A 24,140-nucleotide genomic window follows, 5' to 3' on the forward strand; every position below is an offset into this window, starting at 1 on the left:
GGCGAAGGAGTAGCATTTCGTAGCAAAATGTACAATATAGGTCAAAAATCAAGGTCAAAGGTCAAAGAAGTCAAAGGTCAAAATTCTGTGTAGAAGTTTTGAAGCCCTCACCTAGTGCCATCACATAAAGCAAACGGAATCGAAATCGGGTTAGAAATGGCGAAGGAGTAGCATTTTGTAGCAAAATGTACAATATAGGTCAAAAAATCAAGGTCAAAGGTCAAAGAAGTCAAAGGTCAAAATTCTGTGAAGAAGTTTTGAAGCCCTCACCTAGTGCCATCACATAAAGCAAACGGAATCGAAATCGGGTTAGAAATGGCGAAGGAGTAGCATTTTGTAGCAAAATGTACAATATAGGTCAAAGGTCAAGGTCAAAGGTCACGACTGAAATTCTGTGTAGAAGTTTCAAAGCTCCCATGTAGTGCTATCATATAAAGCAAACAGAATCAAAATTGGCTCATAAATGACAGAGAAGTAGCAAATTGAAGATTTTGATCACACACGGACGCACACACGGACACACGGACACACGGACACACGGACGGACGGACGGACAGACGGACGGACACACGGACACACACACGTACGGAGCCCGTTTCATAGTCCCCTGCTCGAACTCGTTCGGCGGGGACAACAACTTTATTCAATACCAAAAAGAGAATGTACTTTATGATCATTCTCCATCTTCTTTTTCATTTCCTCCTCTTCTTGACACATTTTTCATGTACAAAGACCTTCTGTACTACTACCACTCTTCTTACTCACTACAAACCCTACTAATGCTCATTCGGGTTATTGCTACTTCTACTGCTACAAATGGGATTCCATTTCTTTCTATTACTACCACTACTGTTCATAAAAATGGTATTACAATCAATAGGCCCGTTCACACACAAGGGAAAAAGTGCGATTTAAAAATCGATTTTCTTATCGCGATCAAAATTTCGAAATTTTTTCCAGTGTGGACAGAAAAATCTCACTAATTACCGCGATCCTAATCGCGATCCAACTCGCACTATTAGTGCGATTTTTCAGAATAATCGCGATTATTTTGCCAAGCGTCGTGTGTGTGAGCGCGATCGAGATTCGGAAATCGGTATTTTTAATCCCATCGTTCGTAGCACGTGCGAAACTCTATTGGGACTGCGGGGTCAGTCTTGAATGCAAGATTCGCGCATGCGCAGTTTGGCCACTGATCGTTCTTTCCTTGCTGCGAAGTGCGATTTTTCCCTGTGTATGAACGGTCGAAAAAAAAATCGAAATTTGGATCGCGATTGAAATTTCGATTTTCGTTGTTTGTGAACGGGCCTAATGTCTACGTGTAGTAAAAGCTGAACAGTTGGTGCATATCATACGCTCCTAACATCAGTGCTTTGTAGACAACCCCTTCTCATTTGTATAATTTCTCTTTTATGGTGAGAACACCGAGTCACAGCATCAATTGCAATGTGTACTGTAAAACATGATATATTTGCGGCATGAAATTTTCGCGAATAGGAGCCGACAGCCTTTTTCGCGGCATGAAATTTTCGTGAATTGCCACTGGCATTCAATGCATACAGATATCGTAGACAAGAACTTTTGCATGCATTTTAATTTCGTGAATTTTGGCACTCGCGAAATCCACAAAATTAAAATGCACGCGAACATTCCTCGTTTTACAGTAAATAGTCAGGGCAAGTGCACTCCTGTTTTCACTTGTCCAGCAGCAAATTTCAATTGCCTTATAAATGCATCTTAATGGACTTGTTGTTTCTCTGCATTGTAGCTGTACCTGAGCAGTTTTATGCACCATTGTCTCCAAATGAAGATTTATGTCATAATAAATAATTTAGCTTTACTCCAAGATTCTATTCTGAGCTATCTACGGATCTTAATGCAAACATTCTATCGCCTCTCATTACATAACAAAAACAACAACAAAAGAAGCAATGCACAATGTATGTACAAGGAGTTCTTTGCGATTGAAAACCTGCGGAGTACCTCGTGGCATTTCAAAGTGGTCAATTGCTCAATATTAGCCAAACACTAGGCAACAAATGCATTGTACGCATCTGACACTTATTACAATCACATGTACAGGAGTGGACAGTATGGGATACTGTTGGGGGCTTTGATTCAAGAAGAGTCACTTTTCAGTCTATGCAAGTATATTCTGTATATCAATTCAACTTTTCAGATCTGTATCAATGTGCTTAGAAATGCCCACATCAAGGACCATATCAAATGTCATTCATGATTATTATTATTATTAATATCACTATTATTGTTACCATGACATTGTGTTGCAATAACTCTCTTGACCTGCTGTTCATTGTGTCGTGTAGCTTTAAATGTCTATTTCAAAATTACAGCTTTTGAGCCGAAGTGCATACATATCATACACATATAATATGCATGCATGTATTCCTTGTACTGGCTTGGCAATGACACACTCACAAATACACAAACATCACACACACAGTGCATGAAGATTGACTTAAATGGGCACTGTATCATAATGTATCAATGATTAAAAGCAAATGAGCTGATCATAATGTACCGTACAGAGAAATACAATGCGATATGATATTGGTTCATGGTATGGTTGTCGATATGATAGATCACGAGTTCAAAGTACAATTGTCCCATCTACATGTACCTCATAAAATGAGCCGGTGAGACACCATCAATACTTTCCCAAAGGGTTTGATGTACATAATTGTACGTGCACTTTATTCAGCAATGTGTGCTTTGTTGTCAAGAAGAAGTTTCCCTTGTCATCAAGCCTTGCTAATCTCACTTTCACAGCAAGGAACATCGCATGCCTAGCTTTTTTCATCCAATATAGCTATCACTTGATGCAAAAAGTAATCCATCAAAGAGTGCAGTCTTAACAGAATACACAACATACTTTTTGTATAATCACACAATTAAGAGTGTAGGCACAACCACAAGATTGATTCAAGGAAGTTAAAAAACGGTCATGATCATAACCGAAAGTCTGCAGATATGGGATTTAAAGGACAAGTTCACCTTCATAAACATAAGGATTGAGAAAATGCAACAATATTAGTAGAACACATCAGTGAAAATTTGAGGAAAATTGGACAATCGATGCAAAAGTTATGAATTTTTTAAATTCTTGTGTTGGAACCGCTGGATGAGGAGACTACTACAGCTTGTGAGTCATATGCGTACAACAGTATAAAGAAAATATAAAAGAAAATTCAACATGTTTTCACGTTTTTCGCATAATAAAAGAGCAATTGACTTGCCTCTTTCTAAAGGCAGGGGGAATAATATTACCCATAACATTTATCGGCAACGAGTCAGGGGAATGTGTACTTTTTTCAAAAGATGGAATTTTGTGAAATTCTCTTTATATTTTCCTTATATTGTTGTACGCATGTGACATCTAAGTTATTCATACACTGCAGTAGTCTTCTCATCCAGCGGGTACTGCAAAAAAACTTCAAAAATTCATAACTTTTGAACGGATTGTCTGATTTTCCTCAAACTTTCAATGATGTGTTCTACTAATATTGCTACATTCTCTCAATCCTTATGTTTATGAAGGTGAACTTGTCCTTTAAAGAGTATACGTCAACCACATTCACCCACAGAGCCCCATCCAGTACATACACTTTGTACATCATATGGCAATAAGGCATGGAAAGCAAAAGGGATAAATACTTGAATTACCACAAAAACAATAGTCAAAAAAACAAACAATATCTTACCATTTTCTTTTCCTTCTGTGGGTCTGGTCTACTGAATGATCTAGTCCTTCCAAACTCCCTCAGGACATAGCAATTTGCTCTCCTCCACTCTGAATTCCACTCTTAACTCCCCGTCTCAACTTGGCACTTCATGTTCCGACCAACAATTAAGCCTTTAGTTTGTCAGTGTGATGGCTGAAAAGGTCTGCACCTGTGGCACAATGAGTGAGAAAGAGAGAAAAAAAGACTTCATTAATCAGAAATGTCTATTATATAATTGTAGTTCAGTCAGTTCACGCAACTGCAGTACATACTATACATTGCCATGCAACAAACGTCTGCAGAGGAAATGTCTTGGACTGTAAAATGTGTGAGACCAGACTGCGATAGAAACTTGGACATTTGTCAACTGATGTATCTGTTTCAATAGTAACAATCTCAACATTCAATCTCTGTCTGAATCTGATACGCCCACAGACACGAATGAAGTCTCTTTATAGGTCATCAGAACTTCTAAATGATCTCGTATAATACCTGTATTTAGGCATATACATCGTGTATGTACGACGAAAAAGATTAAACATATTATGCATAAGTTGTGCATGTGTACATAGAAAACAGTTCATTAACTTTGAGGTAAATGACGATCATTTTTCACATTTCTTATCAATATTACATTCACTGTATTGCCTGTAAACACTTGTAAACAAACACTTGGTAATTATTGAGCATTCAAAGACATCTAATTTCAGTACACAGATACAATACAATAATAGGTCAAAGAAATGTCTAGGTAAACAACAATGACAGAGTGCATGAATGCATCAATCAATCACCCACCTACGACTTGTGTATCATTCTTTTCAGGTCTTCGTGATGCCCTCGCTCAAAAACAGATAAAAAGAATGAATTCAAAGAATAAATCCCACACAGTAATCTCACCTACAATTCTGCCGACACAGTTGACTGAAATGAGCACAACGCTGGTTGTCCCAAAACAGCTCCCTTCAAACAGCCTACTACTAGGTGCTTCTGTTTTTTGGGGTATAGCGAGAATACTGGCAAGTGACACTCTAGTAGTACACATTGTAAATGTGTACACTTCCGTAGTCCCTAAAGTTTCACTGCACAGAGCAGACTCACTGTGGTTCCGTAAGTGAGCAAGTTCTACTTCCTGATTTGTCAAAGCACTGAAGGATGCTATAGAACCAGCATTTCCATGACCCAATATAGAGGCAGAGTTAAAAGGTGCATTTGATAGACAACCACTGAAGCATACCAGGGCTGTTCAAATTCATCCCCACACCCCCCCCCCCCACCCCCATCATCCCCCATGCCAAATCACTGCTTGTCCAAATGAGTTCAGTGTGCTGCTAGGAATCTGTCCAAAACTCTTGATAGTTCCTAAGAACTTGTTATCAAAATATCACAAACTGTCAAACCAAAATATTCAACACTGACCTCTCGACACTGTACATGAAAATGTACATGCATAGGGGTACTATTTTTGCTCTCTGTGCCTCCAAGGTGCAAAGCAGATCTGTGACAATTTGACTGTAATAGGTATATGAAGAGGATACAACCTATGAAATGCTTTTAAAGTCTATCCACGCATTCCCTGGAGACTTTGAGTGCTGTTTTTATAGCCATGTGTATCAAAAATGTCCCATATCTGATATTCTGCATCCATTTTGACTTTTGAGCAAAAAATCATACTGTATACACTGTTATTTTCATGTACAGATATTTTCGCAAATGAGGAGGTCATAGACATTTTCGCGAGATGTTGTTTTCACGACCTGACGCCAACGCTAACGTAAATGCACTACTACCCAAGCGCATGGAGACATTTTCACGTGCTGTTAAATTTGCAACCTAACTGTGCTTTGCGAAATTTGCGAAAATTAAACCCTCACTAAAATAACAGCTTATACAGTAGGTCATTCATGACTGAAGTTCAAACATTTATTTACTCCATGTGATCCGTTATTTCAAATTCAAGACACATCTTGATTAGGTCCTATAGTGCGCACATGATATGCTCATTTCCACAAATGTGGAACATGGCCTCATCTATGACCAAGATGGCTGGCTACAAGTATTTTTTTTGATAGCCATGTTGGACACCATTTCATGACTGTTCATCCTCTACGTGCCCAGGCAGCTTGCTTAACTTGCGAAACCTTTTCATCAGCTTTCAGTATGAAAAGCTTGACCTAGTTGTAAAGTTTAGCAAGCTCACTCAGGTGTAGCAATGTGCCCCAATCCAACAGGATGGCCATAGTGACACAATAGGGATTAGGGGATTAGGGGATTAGGTAATCTCTATTCATTGACAGAGCAGTTTCCAGACATCTGTGCCTATGGGGAAAGAAGGAACTCAAACATGAGCACCGAACGAACGGTGTACAGAGCAAACCGAGGATTAACAATGATGTATTCAATCTATTATTATACTTTCTAAACTTTGGTTACATGTTTCCTTGAATTTTCACCAATCTGCTGCTTCTATTTCAATCAACTTCTTTCAAGGAATTTCTTCCTGAGAGGCAAAATCACCCTGTAGCTTCCTTCTGATTGTTCAGAATTGAGATAACCTACTGTAATCACATTCTCAACCATCCTCTTTTTATGCACATAGTGACACAAAATACACAAACATACAACCACACACACACACACAAACAAACAAACAAACACACACAATATCTTCGCTTACTCTCTCTATTGCTCTCTCCCCTACACTAGAGACACCGGTTGATTCTGTGAGGATGATAAGAAAAGAAAAAACCTGCTCTGCATAGCAACGCAGACTAAAGGGCTTTTTACACTTGCAAATTTTTGCTTAGTCCTGTACCAATGGTGGGGCTAAGGGGGGGGGGGGGGGGGGGGGCCTTAGCCGCACCGTTGGTACCGGACTTTCCTTAGCCCACTTTCTGTTTACACTTGTTTTTGCGAAAGTGGGCTAGCCCCACCGATAATCCCGTACTATCTGGCCCTGCAAAATAGCAGGGTTAGCACCGCAATTGCAGTGCCAAGCAAGCGAGTGTAAACAGAACGAAAAATAATCCGGGGCTAAGCGACGGAGACGAAGTCCGACCCCCCACTGAAAAATCAGAAACGAGGTAATCAAGTGCTGCTGGTGCGTGCGTGTACTTGTGCACAGCGTAATCATGAATATTCATGTGGTTTGGAAAGTACGGGGCTAAGAAATATGAGTGTAAAAAGGTCAGTTTTCTCCTTAGCCCAGGACAAGAGCTTAGTACGCGATTTATTGGCGAGTGTAAAAAGCTGAAAAAAATTGGTACAGGACTAACGATAGTCCTGGGTCAGAGAAAGTACGGGGTTAAGAAACACAAGTGTAAAAAGGGCTCTACAGTGCTGAGATAACAATTTCGCTTTATATGTGATTGTTGATACAATATCTACAGACAATCAACCCCAACCCTTATATCTCTGCTTGTCATTATTGTGACATTCTTCCATAATCATGAGGTATATTCCCTGAAAAGGAAATTTCCCCAAATTTGCTCTTTTTCTATTAAAACCAATACACAACTGTTGTAATTAGCATGTAAAGATGAATTCTCATTCCAGAAAGGAAACACAAGTGGGGGTTCACAAAAGTGAGCGTGAAATATAAATTTCACAGAAGTCCCCACTTAAAATATATCCACATCTTCTGACCTGGATTGTAACAAAGCTATTAATGAGTGAACATGAGTTGCAAGGAAAGAAATTAATGTGTGTTTATATGTTGTACTACTTATGGGAAATTTGTGTAATTTGAGTATTTCCTTAATCATTACACTGAACAGTACACTGAAACTGAATCTAAATTGAATTGAAACTTGAATAAAAATTACGGCATAACTTTTGTAATATAATCACTGTCCATTATCATATCATTTTTAAATGACATGACTTTCTATTGAGAAAATTGTTGAAATGTAGGGAAATACCGTAAATAGAACCTTAAAAAAAAAAATCCCCCACATGTCATGTCCTTACATCCCACATTGTTATGCACCAATTCAAAACAACATTCCCACCCAGCTTTTTCCACAAGCCACTGAGCCATGGCTGTAGTTATTGTATGACACTGGGAGTTTCCCTCAGTACATTAACTTCCATTGTGACTCACTGTTAACAGTCAGCTCAGGTGGCGTGGATATTATTATACTTGGCCTAGTATGGGTGGGGCCTATTCAGAGACATAACCACCCCCCCCCCTTTGTCTTATTAAAGGCGCTCTTTGTTGTTATAAATGCTTAAAACATACGTGTAAATCCAGCTTTTAATTTTTAATAGTTCTAAAAAGCACCCAGATGTCAAATTCTTGCTCTATGTGTGTGTGTGTGTGTTTTTGATTTTGTTTTTTTCATGTGACAGCTTTTGGGACCCATACACTTCCACTCAGCTTTAAAGCAAAAAGCACAAGGTGCGAGTGCTGCATTCTACCACACACACACATAGCAGTATGAAAGAATTTCACAATGCAATTATCTCCGCCACCTCATTATCTCGAATCCAGCCATTCTTCATTGCATGCAGTAATTGTCATCTCTCATTGAGTATGTGAGCAGTCCGTCCACAATTTACAGCGAGATAAAAATACACGTATCAGCACATTATATTTTTCGGAGGCACTGCCAGCCAGTGGTGCATGTCACTAGCTTTCAATTCAAAACCCCAACACTGAGCTGGCATTAGTGGATGGTCGCCATTGCTTCTCACTGACTCTTCCCAGTTGCATGGCTGAATGGGCCGGCACATGTCAACAGCTTTCACTGCTCTAGTGCTAGCAGCTCAAGTTTGTGATGCTATTTTCCATTCGGCAGAATCCCTGACTCTGACCAATACAGTTGCACCTCTTCAACAGAGGAAGGGTCATTCTTTTGAAAGTTGCGTTAGAGTCATCCATGGTGGGTTGGAAAAAGTTAAAATATAATAAAAATGGTGATTGACGACGACATTCAAAGTTGAAGAAAATATTTTTGTGTATAAAAGTAACATCACACACACAGCGAAATATCCATGTACCAGGTACTCAAAATACTCCGGAGCTGATGCGCAACTTGCCAGCAACTTGACGTGGAAGATTTCTGTCAGTATGAACATGCACATCCCACCTTAATTTTAAAGGGGGTGTGGTCACATACATACCGCATCAAGACTGTCATAAACGAAATCTCCTGCCGAGGAGGCTTCAATGCGGATCTCGTATGAGATTGCTGCCAATGTGAATGAATTTTGCATTTTTATAGTATACGAATAATTTATGAGTTGTGAGTGCATAGGGCACGAATATCGCACGAGGCGCGAGATAAGCCACTGGTCGGTATTACGTGCCCCAATGCACGAACAAAATCATAAATTATTCGTTTTATACAACACCTTGTCCACAATCACAGTACTAAATTAGTGACCGCTTACTCAGGAAGGCCCAAAAATAAATGTAACATCAGGCAGAGACTTGTAAACCACCCTGTGTACTGCTTTCAAACACTCGTCATGATTCGACCACGACACAGGAATCACAAACTCCGCAGGGTCTACTCGTATACCTCATTTATTACGCTTACGTTAGATCGAGTTAGGCCTGACTGTTAGGCCGATCTGAGATGTCGGTAGATCTAGTAGTAGGTCTAGACTTTGTCTATTTCCGAAAATGATTTTGTATAAAAACACAGAAAAATAATCAAATTACGGTTTCTCAACTTGAAATGAAGTCTTGATTTTGGGATCACTGTGGTCCACGTAGCAGATCAGAGTCAAAAGTAAAAACACAGCAGGAGGTGTAAAGGTCGCGATACATGCAACTAGCTAGGTAAAGTAGCTGCGCGTTGCAGGACTCCGCCGCGCCTGGTATGGGAGACTTACCGGCAGCGCAGCGCAGCCGGCCAGCACGTACAATGTACACTGTAGTTTGCTGGCGCTTTGCTACGGGTGGGTGTGAGCCACAGAACTCTGTGAGCGGCCATGCATTAGTAGCCCCCCGCGAAGCCGTGCTATAGTACCTTCGAGCCATGCAATAGGCCCATGCCAGGGGCCTATTGTATGGCTGTCACTCTCAATGAGTTTGATAGGTATTTTCTATTGAATGTCATGTGACATGCTCTTGGCCAATCACAATTCGACATCATTCTGAGGTGTTGTATATTATAAAAATCAAATAAGAAAGTTTGTAGACATACAATGTAGGTCAACAAGCAGATGTTGCTAATTTACAAAAAGAGTCTTTATAACAACAAGATGTTTTCCTCATCATGTGTCATCATCATCAATGATATCAAACTATAATGAGTAAATATTTTTCACTTACAATAATAAAGACTTCATATTAACATCCTGGAATATCGGACTACAATTGGGGAAGCTAAAAAAAAAGACATACCAACTTGGTAACAGCTAATAAACAGATGGTATGCACTAGTTCTTTTCAATTCAGAGGGACTATAATTAAATTCGTTTTGGCAGCTATTCAGAAAATACATGCAAGGTTGAGTGGTAAACCATCTCCTATGTAGTCTCCAAGGACACACTTCCTACAGTGCAAAATCCATACAAGTTGATTGAAAGAACATTTGAAATCATTCAGTTGCAGGTAATAACAGACAAAGCGAAAGAGATTGGTCGTCCCCTTTTATCAGCCTCAACAATTGCAGACATGTGCCATTCTTCTCCACGTTACTTCCCTCTATTACAGAGATCACACAATAAGATATGTTTTTGTTTCATTACATCACAGCTGCAGCAGCACCCTATGTGGGCAAGGGATTTGTTACACCAACCAGGTGGGGAATTTTCCCTCCTCCCATGAATGTACTTTTGCTTCAGAAGATGTACTAGCATCACACCAGGAGCATGTTCCACGCAGAGGTTTGCAGTCATAGTAAGTTACACCGGACTGGCAGTTTCCACGGCAACCACAACAACACTCGCACTCACAGTCGAGTCCTTGTTGCCTAGCTGCACTCATGGCCAGTGTATGTATTATAAACTGAAAATCTCTTCAGGAAATAACAGATCTAGGCTCATCAATCAAGGATTGAAAGTCATGCTAAAAATTGTGATTGCAGCGGTCCTAATCTGAACCTCAGATAAGCCTCATCTATTGATTAAGTATCACTGCACTTTACAATGATCACAAACCTCTTAGTCAAATGTGCCCAAAACAAAAACAATAAGTATGGATGGTATTGCCCAATTTTCCTTTCCTTACATGATCCATGAAATAACCAACTTAGCATGTGTGACCGTTACTGTGATATATGCACACAAAAGATAAAACTAATACATGAATTTCTGACACATGCTTCCTTAAAAAAAAAAAATAACCAAACATATCAACTAAAAACAATGATCTGTTTTAATTATCTTTCACAGTGCTTTCCAGATGTGCCATAATTATATTAAGCTACAAAGCAGGGATGATTTTGTTTTGGTTGAGATGGAGATTCAGGTTTTAACATTTTGAGAGAGGATTAGAAACCAGTTATATGAAATATTAGAGAGCATAGGATTCTAAGAGGAATTAAAGGTTTATTTGATAAAAATCGGTTTTGAAATGGCCAAGATATACAAAGAGGTCCTAATAAAAGGTCAGACCTATACCTTTTATTAGGACCACTTAATTTTGCTCTGTTTTGGGGATATCTCAGCCATTTCAAAACCGATTTTCATCAAATAAACTTTGAATTCCTCTTAGAATTGAAAGCTCTTTGACATTTCATATATGAGATTTCAAATTATCTTGCAAAAGTTAAAGCCTAAATCCCCATCTCAACCATAACCACACTATCCCTTTAATGTTGAGTTTTAACCTACATAATATGCTCATTAAGAACAATGGTAGTATGTTTTCATATTCCACCATTCACAGTTGTGCCAGTTGCTGTTCAAGTGGGGTTTCGCTCCTGAAACTGTAACAGAGTTTCACTCCATGAAAGATAATTTAAGCACTCAAGGTGTGAAGTGGTACTTGCTATTTCAGAATACAACGATAAGAGCAATTTTAAGATATTACTGTAAAACCAGAAATATTCACTGCACGAAACTTTCACAATTTGGAGCTGGTGACCCTTTTTTTTTTTTGATGAATTTTCCCCAACTGCCACTGGCTTTCAATGCATATAGTGCAGACAAGAACTTTTGCACGCATTATACAGTAATTTCGTGAATCTTGGCTCTTGCGCGAAATTTGCGAAGTTAAAATGCACACAAAAACTTCTGGCTTTACAGTCACTTACTGAAGCATAAAGATTGAACTGTTAATTCAGATCAGTCCATACTGCTGCTGGCCTGTGAGATGTTGCTAGGTCAACGTACAGACTATCAAGTCTACGGTAAATCTGCACCTTTAACTGGTGAGGCACTGGATGCGTCATACAAGTAGTTTTAGACCCTAGATTGGCAGCTGCCGTGCAAAGCCGCACTTTGTAAAGCCCTGTGCATCAAAGTAAACAATGGACAACTTTGAACATCGAAGTTCCCCTTCCATACTCAGCATTGTTATATGAAGTGAAGTTTCCCTGAGGCCCAATGTTAGTGTACATTGAAGTTCTACTAGTGCTGCTGCCTTTGTTTTTAACCTATAAACTGCAGAACATAAGGTTTCAAGATTTTCACATTTGTTCATGCACAGTAACATACTTCAATTAGTATAATTTGCAGGAAAAATAAATGACTATTGAATGGCTGAGCAGGAATAATGATCATATTGCATGGATTCAAACTATAAAATCTGGACATTTCATTTTCAATTATCAAATATCATGTTCCTTCAATGTTGAAATCCTACATATGTACAACGGTTCAAGTCAGTAAAATACTTGGACCAGATTTCAGGCACTTAAACTTTAATTTGTTCAAAACTTTCATAAAGATTAGCACTTGATAGATCTTGTAGCTAAGTTTTTATGACAAGTTAATAGTCTCATATCTTATATACTTAAAATTGTACGTTTAACATTTGATTATTGTTTTAAGAGCATGTATAACAGTATATAGTTACTCATGCTGATGTTTGATTATTCCAAATTGTCTAAAGAAAATTACCTAGATGCATTTCTGTCCAAAATTCTACAGATAGGTCACATAGTAACCCAGAAGGAATTCAACTGCTGTGACAGCAAAATTATACAGGGTCATGATGCAGCAGATATACTGCATATTTTGACAGCCAATTGTCAAAAGGTCCTAATAACTTGAAAATTTAGCATGTTTAAAGGGATGGTATACCTGTAGTTTTGGTTGAGACGGGGGATTCAGAATTTAACATTTTGCGAAATAATTAGATATCACTTAGGAAATATCAAAGAGCATGCCATTCTAAGATGTATTAAATCTATTTGGTAAAAATCAGCTTTGAAAAGGCTGAGATATCCAAAGCCAAAGTAAAAAAAAGGTGGCATTAATAAAAGGTGGGTCTCACCTTTCATTACAACCTTTTTATAAATTGAGATCTATCATCATATCAAGACCTGCCCACTACCAATGTACAAATATATCACAAGGTAAATCATTACAGGGTATGTTAACTGGCTAATGAAAAGATTACCCATTACCTATAATACTCAAAGAGGGATGACCTTTAATGGTAGCCTGACCGGCCTTTATTGTCCACTCACTGTCCATCCCAGTCCATCCCCAATGCTTTGTTTTGTTTTGTTGTTCAGACATTTGATATGCTGTACATCATGACTTTAGGCGAGACTGTAAAGAGAGGCGGATCTAGTTTCCTGGCAGGGACTTCCTGGAACTCGTTTTCAAACAGGGCTTCTCTTTTAAATGATAAACCCTTCACTTCCTTCTAGAAGAGGTGGCCTGAAAAAGGAGAGGGTATCGTTGACACTGCGTTAAGAGTATACATTATAACATACGGGAAATTGTTATACCTTTCCATTTTAAAATCACTACCCCTTCCTCCCTGTTCTCTCCCCCCCCCCCCCCTCTCTCTCTCTCTCTCTCTCTCCCTCTCAATGCAATGCCTTTTATCTTGCGCTAATACAGTAGTCCTCACTTTACCGGGTAGTGTCTGGCAGAGCATTTCTTACCCGATTAAGCAGAGTATCCGATATTTACTGCAAAGCATATTAATTTATTCACAATGCAGATACCATGACACTAATCACAAACCTCTCTGCATCAGGCATTCAGCAAGGTATGTCACTTAAAGTAGCTACAGCTCATCTAATGTCACACAACAGCCTTAGTTTAGTGTCTGCAGCATTTAATTCTGCAAACGATCTGCAAGCAGCCCAAAATTCTCACCATGCACGCTTGAACTGAACATGTATCATTTGAAGTTAGATTCCTACACTGTATATTATGCATGCAGCCAAATGCTGTGGTGAATTCTGCTGTGTTCCTGTGTGTTTCTTTGCAATGGTATGTTTGTTTTCAATGAATGGCCTGAAGAAAGATTAGAGCTAGCTATTAAGACATGTGTACAGTGATTATAAGTGTGCCACTCTGTGTGTGCGTTTGTGTGTGTGTGTTTGTAATGTGTGTGGTGCTGGTGCAAGGGTTTGTGCACAGCATGCAAATAAATGCGTTTGCATAAAAGTACCAGTTATACGACAAATAGGTTGTACACTGCTCATTTTATAACATGTTAAAGGGACTGTACAGTACTGGTTGAGGTGGGGATTCAGGTTTATAACATTCCTAAGTGAGATAATGAGAAACCTCTTATGAAATATGAAAGAGCATGTAATTCTAAGAAGGATTCAACATTTATTTGATGAAAATTGGTTATCAAACGGCTGAGATATCCCAAAAAAGTGATAATAATAAAAGGCGACAGGCCACGCCTTTTATTAGGATCTCTTTGTTTCACCTTGTTTTTGGATATCTAAGCCATTTCAAAACCAATTTTCATCAAATAAACTTTTGATACCCCTTAGAATTGCACGCTCTTTGACATCTCATAGAGTGGTTTCTGAATATCTTGCAAAACGTAAAAAGCTAAATCCTCACCTCAACCAGAACTGTACACACCCTTTAGTTTAAGATGTCAACCCAAGCTCTCTCTAGATCAAATTTCAGCACCTCACAGTTTCTTAACTCTGGTCTACACAAATCATAAAAAGGCTTTCTGCATGAAACTATGGAAATACTGTGTAGGTCAGGTTACTCTGGAAAATTGCAACCAGTTTAACTGAATAACTGGAATGCCTATAGGGCCTACCTGATTATCAGGTTAATATTAAACACACATTGAAAATTGTTTTCAGCGTGTTAAAATCAGTACCACGAGGTACCCAAAGTGGAGAGTAGACTATTCTGACCTAAATGTACATTATACCCACCAGTATCTTGCTCCATTATTGCACAACGCAGAGTTCCCACTTCTGATAGTTTGAGAGCACACACACCAACATACAAAACTGTACTCCCCCCCCCCCCCCCCCATAGCCCCAACAAGACCCACCAATTATTCAAAATAAAACATAAGCACGGTCATTCTTTTAGCACATGTAAAGTTGCTTCAAGATCAGTAAATTGCTTGTCTGCTTTTATGGCTTGCGCAATAACCATAAATTTTAAAACAAGGATACCACTTACCAGTTATTTTTGATTTAGCACCTTCAGCATGACAGCATATGCAGGCATTTATATCAACCGATTACCTAAACTATCGTTTTAAGTGATTAAAAATGTGAATGAGTTAATTCATTGACTGTCAAGTTGCAGTAACTTAAGGTACCGACTACGAGTGTAAATTTAGTCAAAAAAGACACTGAACTTCCAATTGGGTAAGTGCCATCCAAGCCTAACTATTTAGCATTAGCATAATGAAACAGAGCAGAAAGTAAAAAGGATCAGACATCACACAGATTCCTCTTATCACTACGTTCATTCATTGATTGACTATCCGGATGGGTAGGCCCTCACTGACTGACGGATCCACCTTTTCGCTTTATCATTCACCGCAATCTCTCGCGCGAAGTACCAGTGGGTGCACCATTCTCCGTGTCTCTCGCCGCCGACGCGTCGGCTTGCCTCAGCGACAGAGCCGGATGAAGGGAGCAGCTGATGCGAGGTAGAACGCGAGAGAAAGCCTGTTTTGCCAGATACAGTAGCAATTGGGATGCTATTTTATGGTGAATAAGCTCATACAAAATAATTTAGACGAACTACATGTCATGAAACGGTTTAGATTCTCACCTGAAAGCCTCACTTGAAAGTTTTGGTACGGTATACTAGTCCGATTATCGCCCGCTCAGAAGCTGTGCCGTTAGTAAATGCACTCACGTCACTTGCACTGTGCTATTGACTCACTCGTATTCTATTCGTGCAGAAGTCGGCTCGTTCACACGGTTGAATTGGTTTCAGTTCATACATTCAGACGACGACGCCCAATCCTCAAACTGTGGATCACAGACCTACTAATGGAACTAAAAGAAAAAAAAAAAAAAAAAAAAAGCGAATTTCTGATGAGCGCCACTTAGATTAAATACAATAAGATTAATGATACACTAGTTGCTAAAATCTGTATAACATAGCTAAGCTTTACAACATTCCGGCGCTAGGCTTACTAGTGAAATTGATACCTCGAACAATATAGTTGTAAACGCACATTTTTTAGAGAGGTATCAAAGTTGCATACATTTAGTCTTCCCATTTATATTCGTATAACTGCCCAACAATTTGTTAAATGATTAGACTGAATAAGACTCAATGGTTTCTTTTTTATGAACAATTCAAAGAAGTTTATGTATGATGTTTGTACAATTAATGATCATTTTGATTTGTATATCGATTTCTAATTTGAATAGGGCCGATGAAGATGATAATATTGAATATCATTATTGTTATTACAAGACGATAACCCCCTTTCCTCCCTCTTTTTTTCTATCGTGTTCTTTCTTCTTCTTCTTCTTCTTCTTCTTCTTCTTCTTCTTCTTCTTCTTCTTCTTCTTCTTCTTCTTCTGGTCCCCATGGAAGACCAGTGACTCTACAACAGTGTCGCTGAATATGGGTTTTCCAGCCCGCCGTTTTCCACTATCTCACCTATTACCCTGTCTTTGTTATCATTGTTTAGGTTCTCTGTCTGTAAACTCATACTTGTACTGCTTAAATATTAATTTTCTCTTATTTGTATATGTTTGTATAACATTGCATTTCTGTAAACTCTGTATATTTGTAAAGTTATTTCATTTGTATGCCTTTTCATGACGGGAAACCAAACCAAACCAAACCATGATGCATCTAACTGGTACAATCCGGTGTATGCAAAATCTTAATAACCCATGTCCATGACATTGTATCTAAATGGAATTAAATATCAGTTCCCAATTTTAGATGCGTTCGAATAAATCGCAAGTCCCCCGAATCGATTCGCAACTTTGCGTTTGATCTTCGGTTCGGTTGCGATTGACAGCAAGATTTCGCAACTTTTCGGACTCAAAAGCCGTCAATATTGTTGCGATTGAGAAATCAATCATAGTATTGAGATAAAACGTATACACGCAAATATTTGAAATTTGCAATTAATCACTTAAGCCTACATGATTCTCATGGAGGAGCAGTTGCCCTCCCCCCCCCCCCCCCGAAAAAAAAAAATCTGACATGACATTTAATAATATGTTACTTTGCTCCTGCGGCCTTATTAGTCTTATTTTCTCCAAGGACTTGGGATTATATAGGGTTATAAAGTTGTGATATGGGTTTTAGCTTTAGTTTGATGGGGATAATCAATTATAGGATATGGGTTATGGTTTTTTTTTTTGTTTTTTTTTTGTGGTGAGTTTTATGTTTGGCTTAGCGTGCAGATATTTCATGGGAGCAATAATGTCGCAGGAGCAAATGGACCAAACTTTCAAACCTCCCTTTTTGTTTAGACTCTATTTCAATTAGTAATTTGATCAGTTAGTGAGAAAGTTCATGTTACATTATAGAATCTAGTTTGGTGTTTGTTTTCATTTTTCTTTATACCAATTAATAATCCTCCTTTAATGTCGTGCACATGGCATTAAAGTATACGTGTTCTAGCATTTGCGTTCACTGCCGGTGAGTGCTATACATCCCATCGCACCTGGTGCTCCAGAGGCTCTACATTTTGATGGTACACAAAGCTATACTTCACAGAAATACCCAATTTATAGCCGTTCACATTTTCCCCTGATATAAGTTGTTTGTATATTTTAATTGATTTTTTTCCAAATATTCCCCCAAAACGTCAAACGAATCGTTGAATTCCAATTCTGATACTAAAAAAAAAAAAAAAAAAAAAAAAAAAGATACATATACTTGTCAAAGAGATTTTTCTCCTTTGGGGAAAATCTCTTTGATACTTGTCCACATCTTGATCATAACACACAGTGACGCATAGGCACAAAGAAAAAAATCGATTTGAAAGATTATAGTCCTATACACAAAATCCATCCATTTACATTAGTTAGTTAGTTAGTATTTTCTAACATTTTTTTTTACAAAATATTTTGCAAATACTATGCCAAACTTGCACCAGATCGTGGCATTTCAATGCAAAAAAAAAAAAAAAAATGGAAAAACTCCTTCATGTTGTATATGTCTATAGAGGGAATGCCCGGTTCACCCTTCACCATACAGACACAACAGATACCATTATTCACCAATCACATTTTCCTTGAATATTTATTTTCTTTCATTTTTATGACAATTTTCAAAATGATAAATTCTAGTAGAAAAAGCAAAAGCTATCATATAGCTCGTGTAGGAGGGGATCTTCTGCCCTCCCCGCTTGCGTGTTCCTCAGAATTATCGCTATTTATCACTATTTGCCACGCTTCAAAAAAAAAAAATCCTGCGCACAGCGCTTTGGTAATTCTTGACATTCAAATTACTAGCAGAGTATCACAGCATTAGATAAAGGAGATTTGACTTTCTACCATGAAAGTCTGGATTTCAAGGTCACAAGGAATTTTGAATTCCTGGGATTGGTTCGAGAAGATACCTGGTAGTTATGGTTGTATAAAGTTTGTTTTGTTTTGTTTTGTTTTTGTTTTTGTTTTTGTTTTTGTTTTTGTTTTTGTTTTTGTTTTTGTTTTTGTTTTTGTTTTTGTTTTTGTTTTTGTTTTTGTTTTTGTTTTGTTTTTTGTCAGTGTTATAACATATTATTCACAGTGATACAAAAAAAAATCTCCGGGGCCAGCGTTGTGTTAAATGCTATACGGTATTACACTCATTATAAGAAGATAAGTGGTACGGCATACAAACAAAATAATCATACTATTTGAACTATATGAGAGGTCATAATCATGTAAAAGGATGACGAATCATTGAAATAAAGAAATAGTGTGAACAGGGGACAAAACTAAGATGAAGAATTTAAGTCATCATAATGGGTATCAGAATGATGATCGATGCCCTGTATAGGAGGTGAGATGGCGCTGTTTCCCATCACACATTATCCTGTGAGTTTCCTGCACCCACGAGTACTGGTAAGTTTCGAACTTGATGATAATACTATAACCGCAGTGATGGCGGGCCCAGAGGAGGGGGTAGCACCTCTCTTTATTTATTTTTTTACAATTAAAGAGAATAAAAAGGGGGCATGCGCCCCCTTTAATTTGTAAAGGCGCCTCCCCTTTTACGGAATTCCTGGATCCACCCCTGCTACAATGTGCTGTGTGTGAATTTTCTGTTGCTTGGATTGTCTGTGGGTGAAGGGAGGGGAAGAGGAAGGATCAAGTTGTCTGTCTAACGGTCAAACGGTCAGTTTTATTCTGTCTGTCTGTCTGTCTGTTTGTCTGTCTGTCTGTCTGTCTGTCTGCACGCTGTCTCTCCCGCCTCCCCCTCTCCCCTCTGATTCTCACTCACCCTCTCCCTATCCATCTCTTTCTGGGGTTTTTTTCTCTCCCCTCCCCCTCCGGTGAGTTTTCAGTTGCCTTTAAAGTTAAATACTTTAAAACGCTTACATTTTACAAATGAATATCAATGAATATAGTATATTTTACATAGAGAAATGTAAATGTTTGTGAATTTTTTATGTTTAAATATTTGAATAATTTACTCCCATCAGCTTCTTTTCATGAGTTTTTCAAACTGAATAGTACTATATTCATTCTTATCCTATACTCGTACGGGTACTTCTCAAAATTTTCATAATTATATAGTAAATCCCAAGTTACATTAATTGCTCAAAAATCCATAAGACATAATGGACAAGATCTTTTGAACATATCCTTCCAGCCCCTATGTAGATCATGTAAAACGTTATATTCTTTTAAGACAAGATTGAAAGTTATGCTACTGTCAGACTACAATTTGTGAACATCGATTTTGTTTTGTTTTGATCAGATTTTTACCCGTGAAGTAGATTTAAAACTACAATAAACAATAAGTATACACAATGTTTCCGTGTCTACCATTTCATTTTATCATCATCACCATCACTATCGCCATCATCTTCATCTTCATGATCACATTTTATTTTTTTATTTCTTCTCATCATCATCCTTTCATCATAATCATAATTTGCTATATTCTATAGTATTCATACGTACTGGAATATGAAACCTGAGTGCATTATATATAGCATGCTTAGATTTTTCTCCATTCTGTTAAACTAAACACATTACATTTAAACATATAGGTTTCATGGGGTGCTGTTCGTTATTCCGAAGGTTCGCTATTCCGAAGGTTCGTTATTCCGAAGGGTCGTTAATCCGAAACACGCAAATTCCCTATACCCAGAGGTTCGTTAATCCGAAAATGAAAAAGGGTTCGTTAATCCGAAAATTTGTGGCGTTATTCCGAAGGTTCGTTATTCCAAAGATTGGTTAATCCGAAAACGAAATTCGGAACAATGAACCTTCGGAATAACGAATCTTAGGAATAAAGAGCCTTCGGAATAACGAACCTTCGGAATAACGAGCTGTAACCGGTTTCATGGGCTGCCGCGTTTTCAAGTTTTCAAGCATCCGCTTATAGTGGCAGTCCTTCTACATAATTTCTTAGGTAATTGTGTGAAAATCTGGTAAGTACAATATATTTTGGTAATGGAATCAATGTACACATTTTTCCTCCTTTGAATTAATGTTTTCTAAAATTTTACGAAAAGAATTGTGATTCATAATGTTGAAAAAAATAAATCAAATCAAATCAAAATATTACAGATATGCTTTTAGCGTGATAAATTACCTGTTTGACATTTTCATTACACCGTATTGTACGTGAAGAATTTGAATGCAAGAACATATAAAGCACCATATTTTTTAAAGTTGTCATTTTTTATAGTAAGGACATCATCAAATATTGGAAGAATAATAATCTTTCGATGATATACTGCGCCGGTTACTAAGAAAAGTTAGCTCCATGTTCAGTGAGCTAAGCTGCTAAAAAAAAAAAAACCAACAACAACAACAACAACGACAACAAAGCAAATAAGAAAATGTGGAATATTTCGATTATAGCTTCTAAAATATTCCCTCTTATGTAGCAAGTGACTGAAGTGAGGTATCACCAGAAATGTCTTATTTTGCTCCTTTCATGTCTTATTTTGCTCTTTTCACATCTTATAAGTCCTATAATAGATGCGTAGTTTATGTAGTGTGCTGATACATTAGATAGTGATTGACCAGTGTTTTAAACGTTTGAAAAAGGTACTTAACCCGTTGACCAAACTCTTCGATAATTTGACAATATGTATATAAATTATGTAATATATAAATAATATACATGATTGTATTCTAATTATGTTCTTAATTTTTCAATACTTTCAATCTCAAGTTGATAATTGCGATCGTTGTGTTTCCTTTCTTTATAATATTGTTTAAGTTGCTGAAATCTAGTTGAAATTCTTATTGTGCATTAAAGGAAAATGTCGAAGAAGAGAAAACTAACAATCAATATTATTCATCTGTAATATATCATTCATTGTAATATTATGACATCATATAACAATCAAACCTGCCTCAGCGGCCACCTGAATTATACGGCCGCTAAAATAAATTCCCACATACCACATCTTATAACTTATTTATAGAGAGAGAGAGAGAGGGGTGGGGGGGGGGTGGGAGGAGAACCTGAAAAATACTCAAAGTTAAATTCCCGTAGGCCTGCTGCATGAGGTCACAAAAATATTACTTGCACACCCGATTATTAATGGTTATGCAGCTGTCATTTGTATGACGCACCTCTTGACCCCCGGGATAGGTGCGTCAAAGTACCAATGTGCGTCATACCTTTTAGGTACCATGACGTACCCTCCGTCACAAAAAGTGACACACCTCTATGAGACATTGACGCATTAACCAGTCAAAATGGTGACGCACCTCTTCGTGAAAATGACTGACCCTTGACGCACATGTTATTCGCGGTACGTACCAGACTGGAATGCTGCAGAGCTCTGAATGATCATAGAAAAGTGTGCGCTCACGCAATTCGCTGCCTGCGAACTGTGTACACCGAACGGGACTTCGCGCGCGTGAATCCCTGTCGCCTAATACGGAGCCTGGATGTTTACATCGATCGCCGTGGTACTGTATCCCCATGGGCGGCTGGGTAGGGGAGCGTGAGTATAGTAGCTTAGCTGCACACTGTAGCCAGCTGCCACTACACTACAGTACCCTGTTTCGATTTGAGTCGGGGTAGAAGCGTTCCGTTGTGCAATGTCTGCTTCTTTGTCTCTTTTTCTCTTCTTCTTCATCCGCTTGTCCCTTGCCTCCCAAGTACGAAATGATTTTTAGAGTGTTGTGTGTGTTTTTTGTAACGTTATTGCATCATTTTTCTGCAAGGAAGAGGTGAGTTTCTGTTCGTGTATTGATGTGCACTGCAGTATGTGCAGGTGAAAAGCGTTCGAACTTTCTTTCCCCGAGTATCGTGGAAACTCGATGTATTTCTAGGTCTATCAAAGGAGATCTCATATAACAGAATACTTATAACAAACTATTTTCCGGTCAAAATGAATTGATTTCCTTTGTTTTGTATCGTTTATTGACTTGCTCCTAAGGATCTCGTCGCAATACCGAGCTTCCAATGTGTATTTATTTTTGCGTAGCTTTCGGTGCTGTAAACTTTTCTAGGGCCTAAGCTAGCCTGACCAGACCGCTGTGCAAAGCACAAGCGACAGCGGCTGCGTGTAGTTAGGGCCTATTTAGCCTACTACTAAACTTACCGTTCTCCACTGTCGTTCCTCACACCTCGTTTGGTACGATTTCTTCCATTTTATATCACTTTATCCGTTCCCTTTATACTTTGAAGTATTTGACGTAATTTTTTCAAGTGTCTCGCACTGCTATTTTCGTAACGGCGATTTCTCCGCTTTGCAATACTTTTTCGAATCGAAGCGACGAAGTTTGATACCAGCCGCTTTAGTGTGCTGTGTGTTGTCTTTTCTAAATATTTGTGTTGTTGGGAGGTGTTGATACTTTGTATTTGTTATTATTTTCCTAGGTGTTTACCTCGAGGGACTATGCGTGTTTCTTTAATAATGTTGATAGGAAAAAGCTAAAATGGTGTGAGTGATGTCTGATGGTGATGATGATAACTATGCTGGTGTAAAAAGACGGCTTACTCTGAATGCTGAGCGTACGTGCCGTTCGTTTCATTTCACTTTCCCTCTTATTCTTCTTTCCCCCTTACTCTTCTTTTCCTTCCCAAGAATGATAAAAAAAGAAATTACATACACCTCACAACAAAATAGAACCACGTGCTACCAACCTTCGTTAAGTTAAATCTAAATGTTCAATATCAGCAAAGAATAAGGAGAAAGCACGAATGACAATAAATTAGAGCGAAGAGATTAAATACATGCAGTCTCTTCGGCTCGAAGAAACTTGACACCCCACCCCTCTCCCCGTGTGGAAATTTCCACAAAAGCAGGTGCCAGACCCAGGTGCGTGCCAGACGAAAGAATGCGCGCACTGGAATAAACAGATTGTAAATATCCTGGAAATATCGATCGAAGAACCAGCTCATTAGTTGAATTAAAGGAATCAATTGCAAAGATATCGTGATTCTATAGCCTTTCTTTTGGCGCGTAGTAGGAAACATCAAACAGTCGAATATAGTGTACTTGATCGAATATCTTATGTTCCCTGAACAATAAAAAAAAATCGATTAATCAGTCAATTAAAAATGCAATCACAGAAATACTTAAAAGGTCTCGTATGCCCAGAGAAATTCACTACGAGTAGGTTCAATGAGATGCAGTCAGTGACCTGGTTAGACAGCAAAATCATGACAATTACTTTCAGTTCACGCTCATCATAACTGCTTATTACTTATCAAAGTTTTGGCTATCAACATTCGTTCGTAGGTGTTTTTTGTTTGTTTTGTATGTTTTTCCTCGTGAAAGACGTAATGATTTCTTCGTATCGAACGTAGACTGCATGTTTACCGTTTATCCAAACAGTAGGCGCCTATAGGCGTACTTTCTGAATATATTCAGAAATTTCTATCAACAATTTTAATATATTACAAGACTCCCAAATACCAGTTGAAAAA

General features: G+C 38.2%; 1 protein-coding gene across 1 annotated transcript in view; it reads right to left on the minus strand.

Annotated features, from left to right (window-relative positions):
• LOC139715527 (unconventional myosin-If-like) overlaps nucleotides 1-4,768 on the minus strand; it is a 104,854-nt gene extending 100,086 nt beyond the window's left edge. The window contains exons 1-2 of the mRNA XM_071627094.1: nucleotides 4,644-4,768; nucleotides 3,723-3,912 (exon numbers count right to left, since the gene is read on the minus strand). Coding sequence (XP_071483195.1) covers nucleotides 3,723-3,725 — 3 coding nt within the window. The 5' untranslated portion in view covers nucleotides 3,726-3,912; nucleotides 4,644-4,768. The remainder of the gene's footprint in view (nucleotides 1-3,722; nucleotides 3,913-4,643) is intronic.
• Between the last annotated feature and the right edge of the window lie 19,372 nt (nucleotides 4,769-24,140).

This window comes from Diadema antillarum, unplaced genomic scaffold (assembly GCF_040938485.1).
Source record: "Diadema antillarum isolate AM-2024a unplaced genomic scaffold, OU_Dant_1.0 scf00000049, whole genome shotgun sequence".
Lineage (NCBI taxonomy): Eukaryota > Metazoa > Echinodermata > Echinoidea > Diadematoida > Diadematidae > Diadema > Diadema antillarum.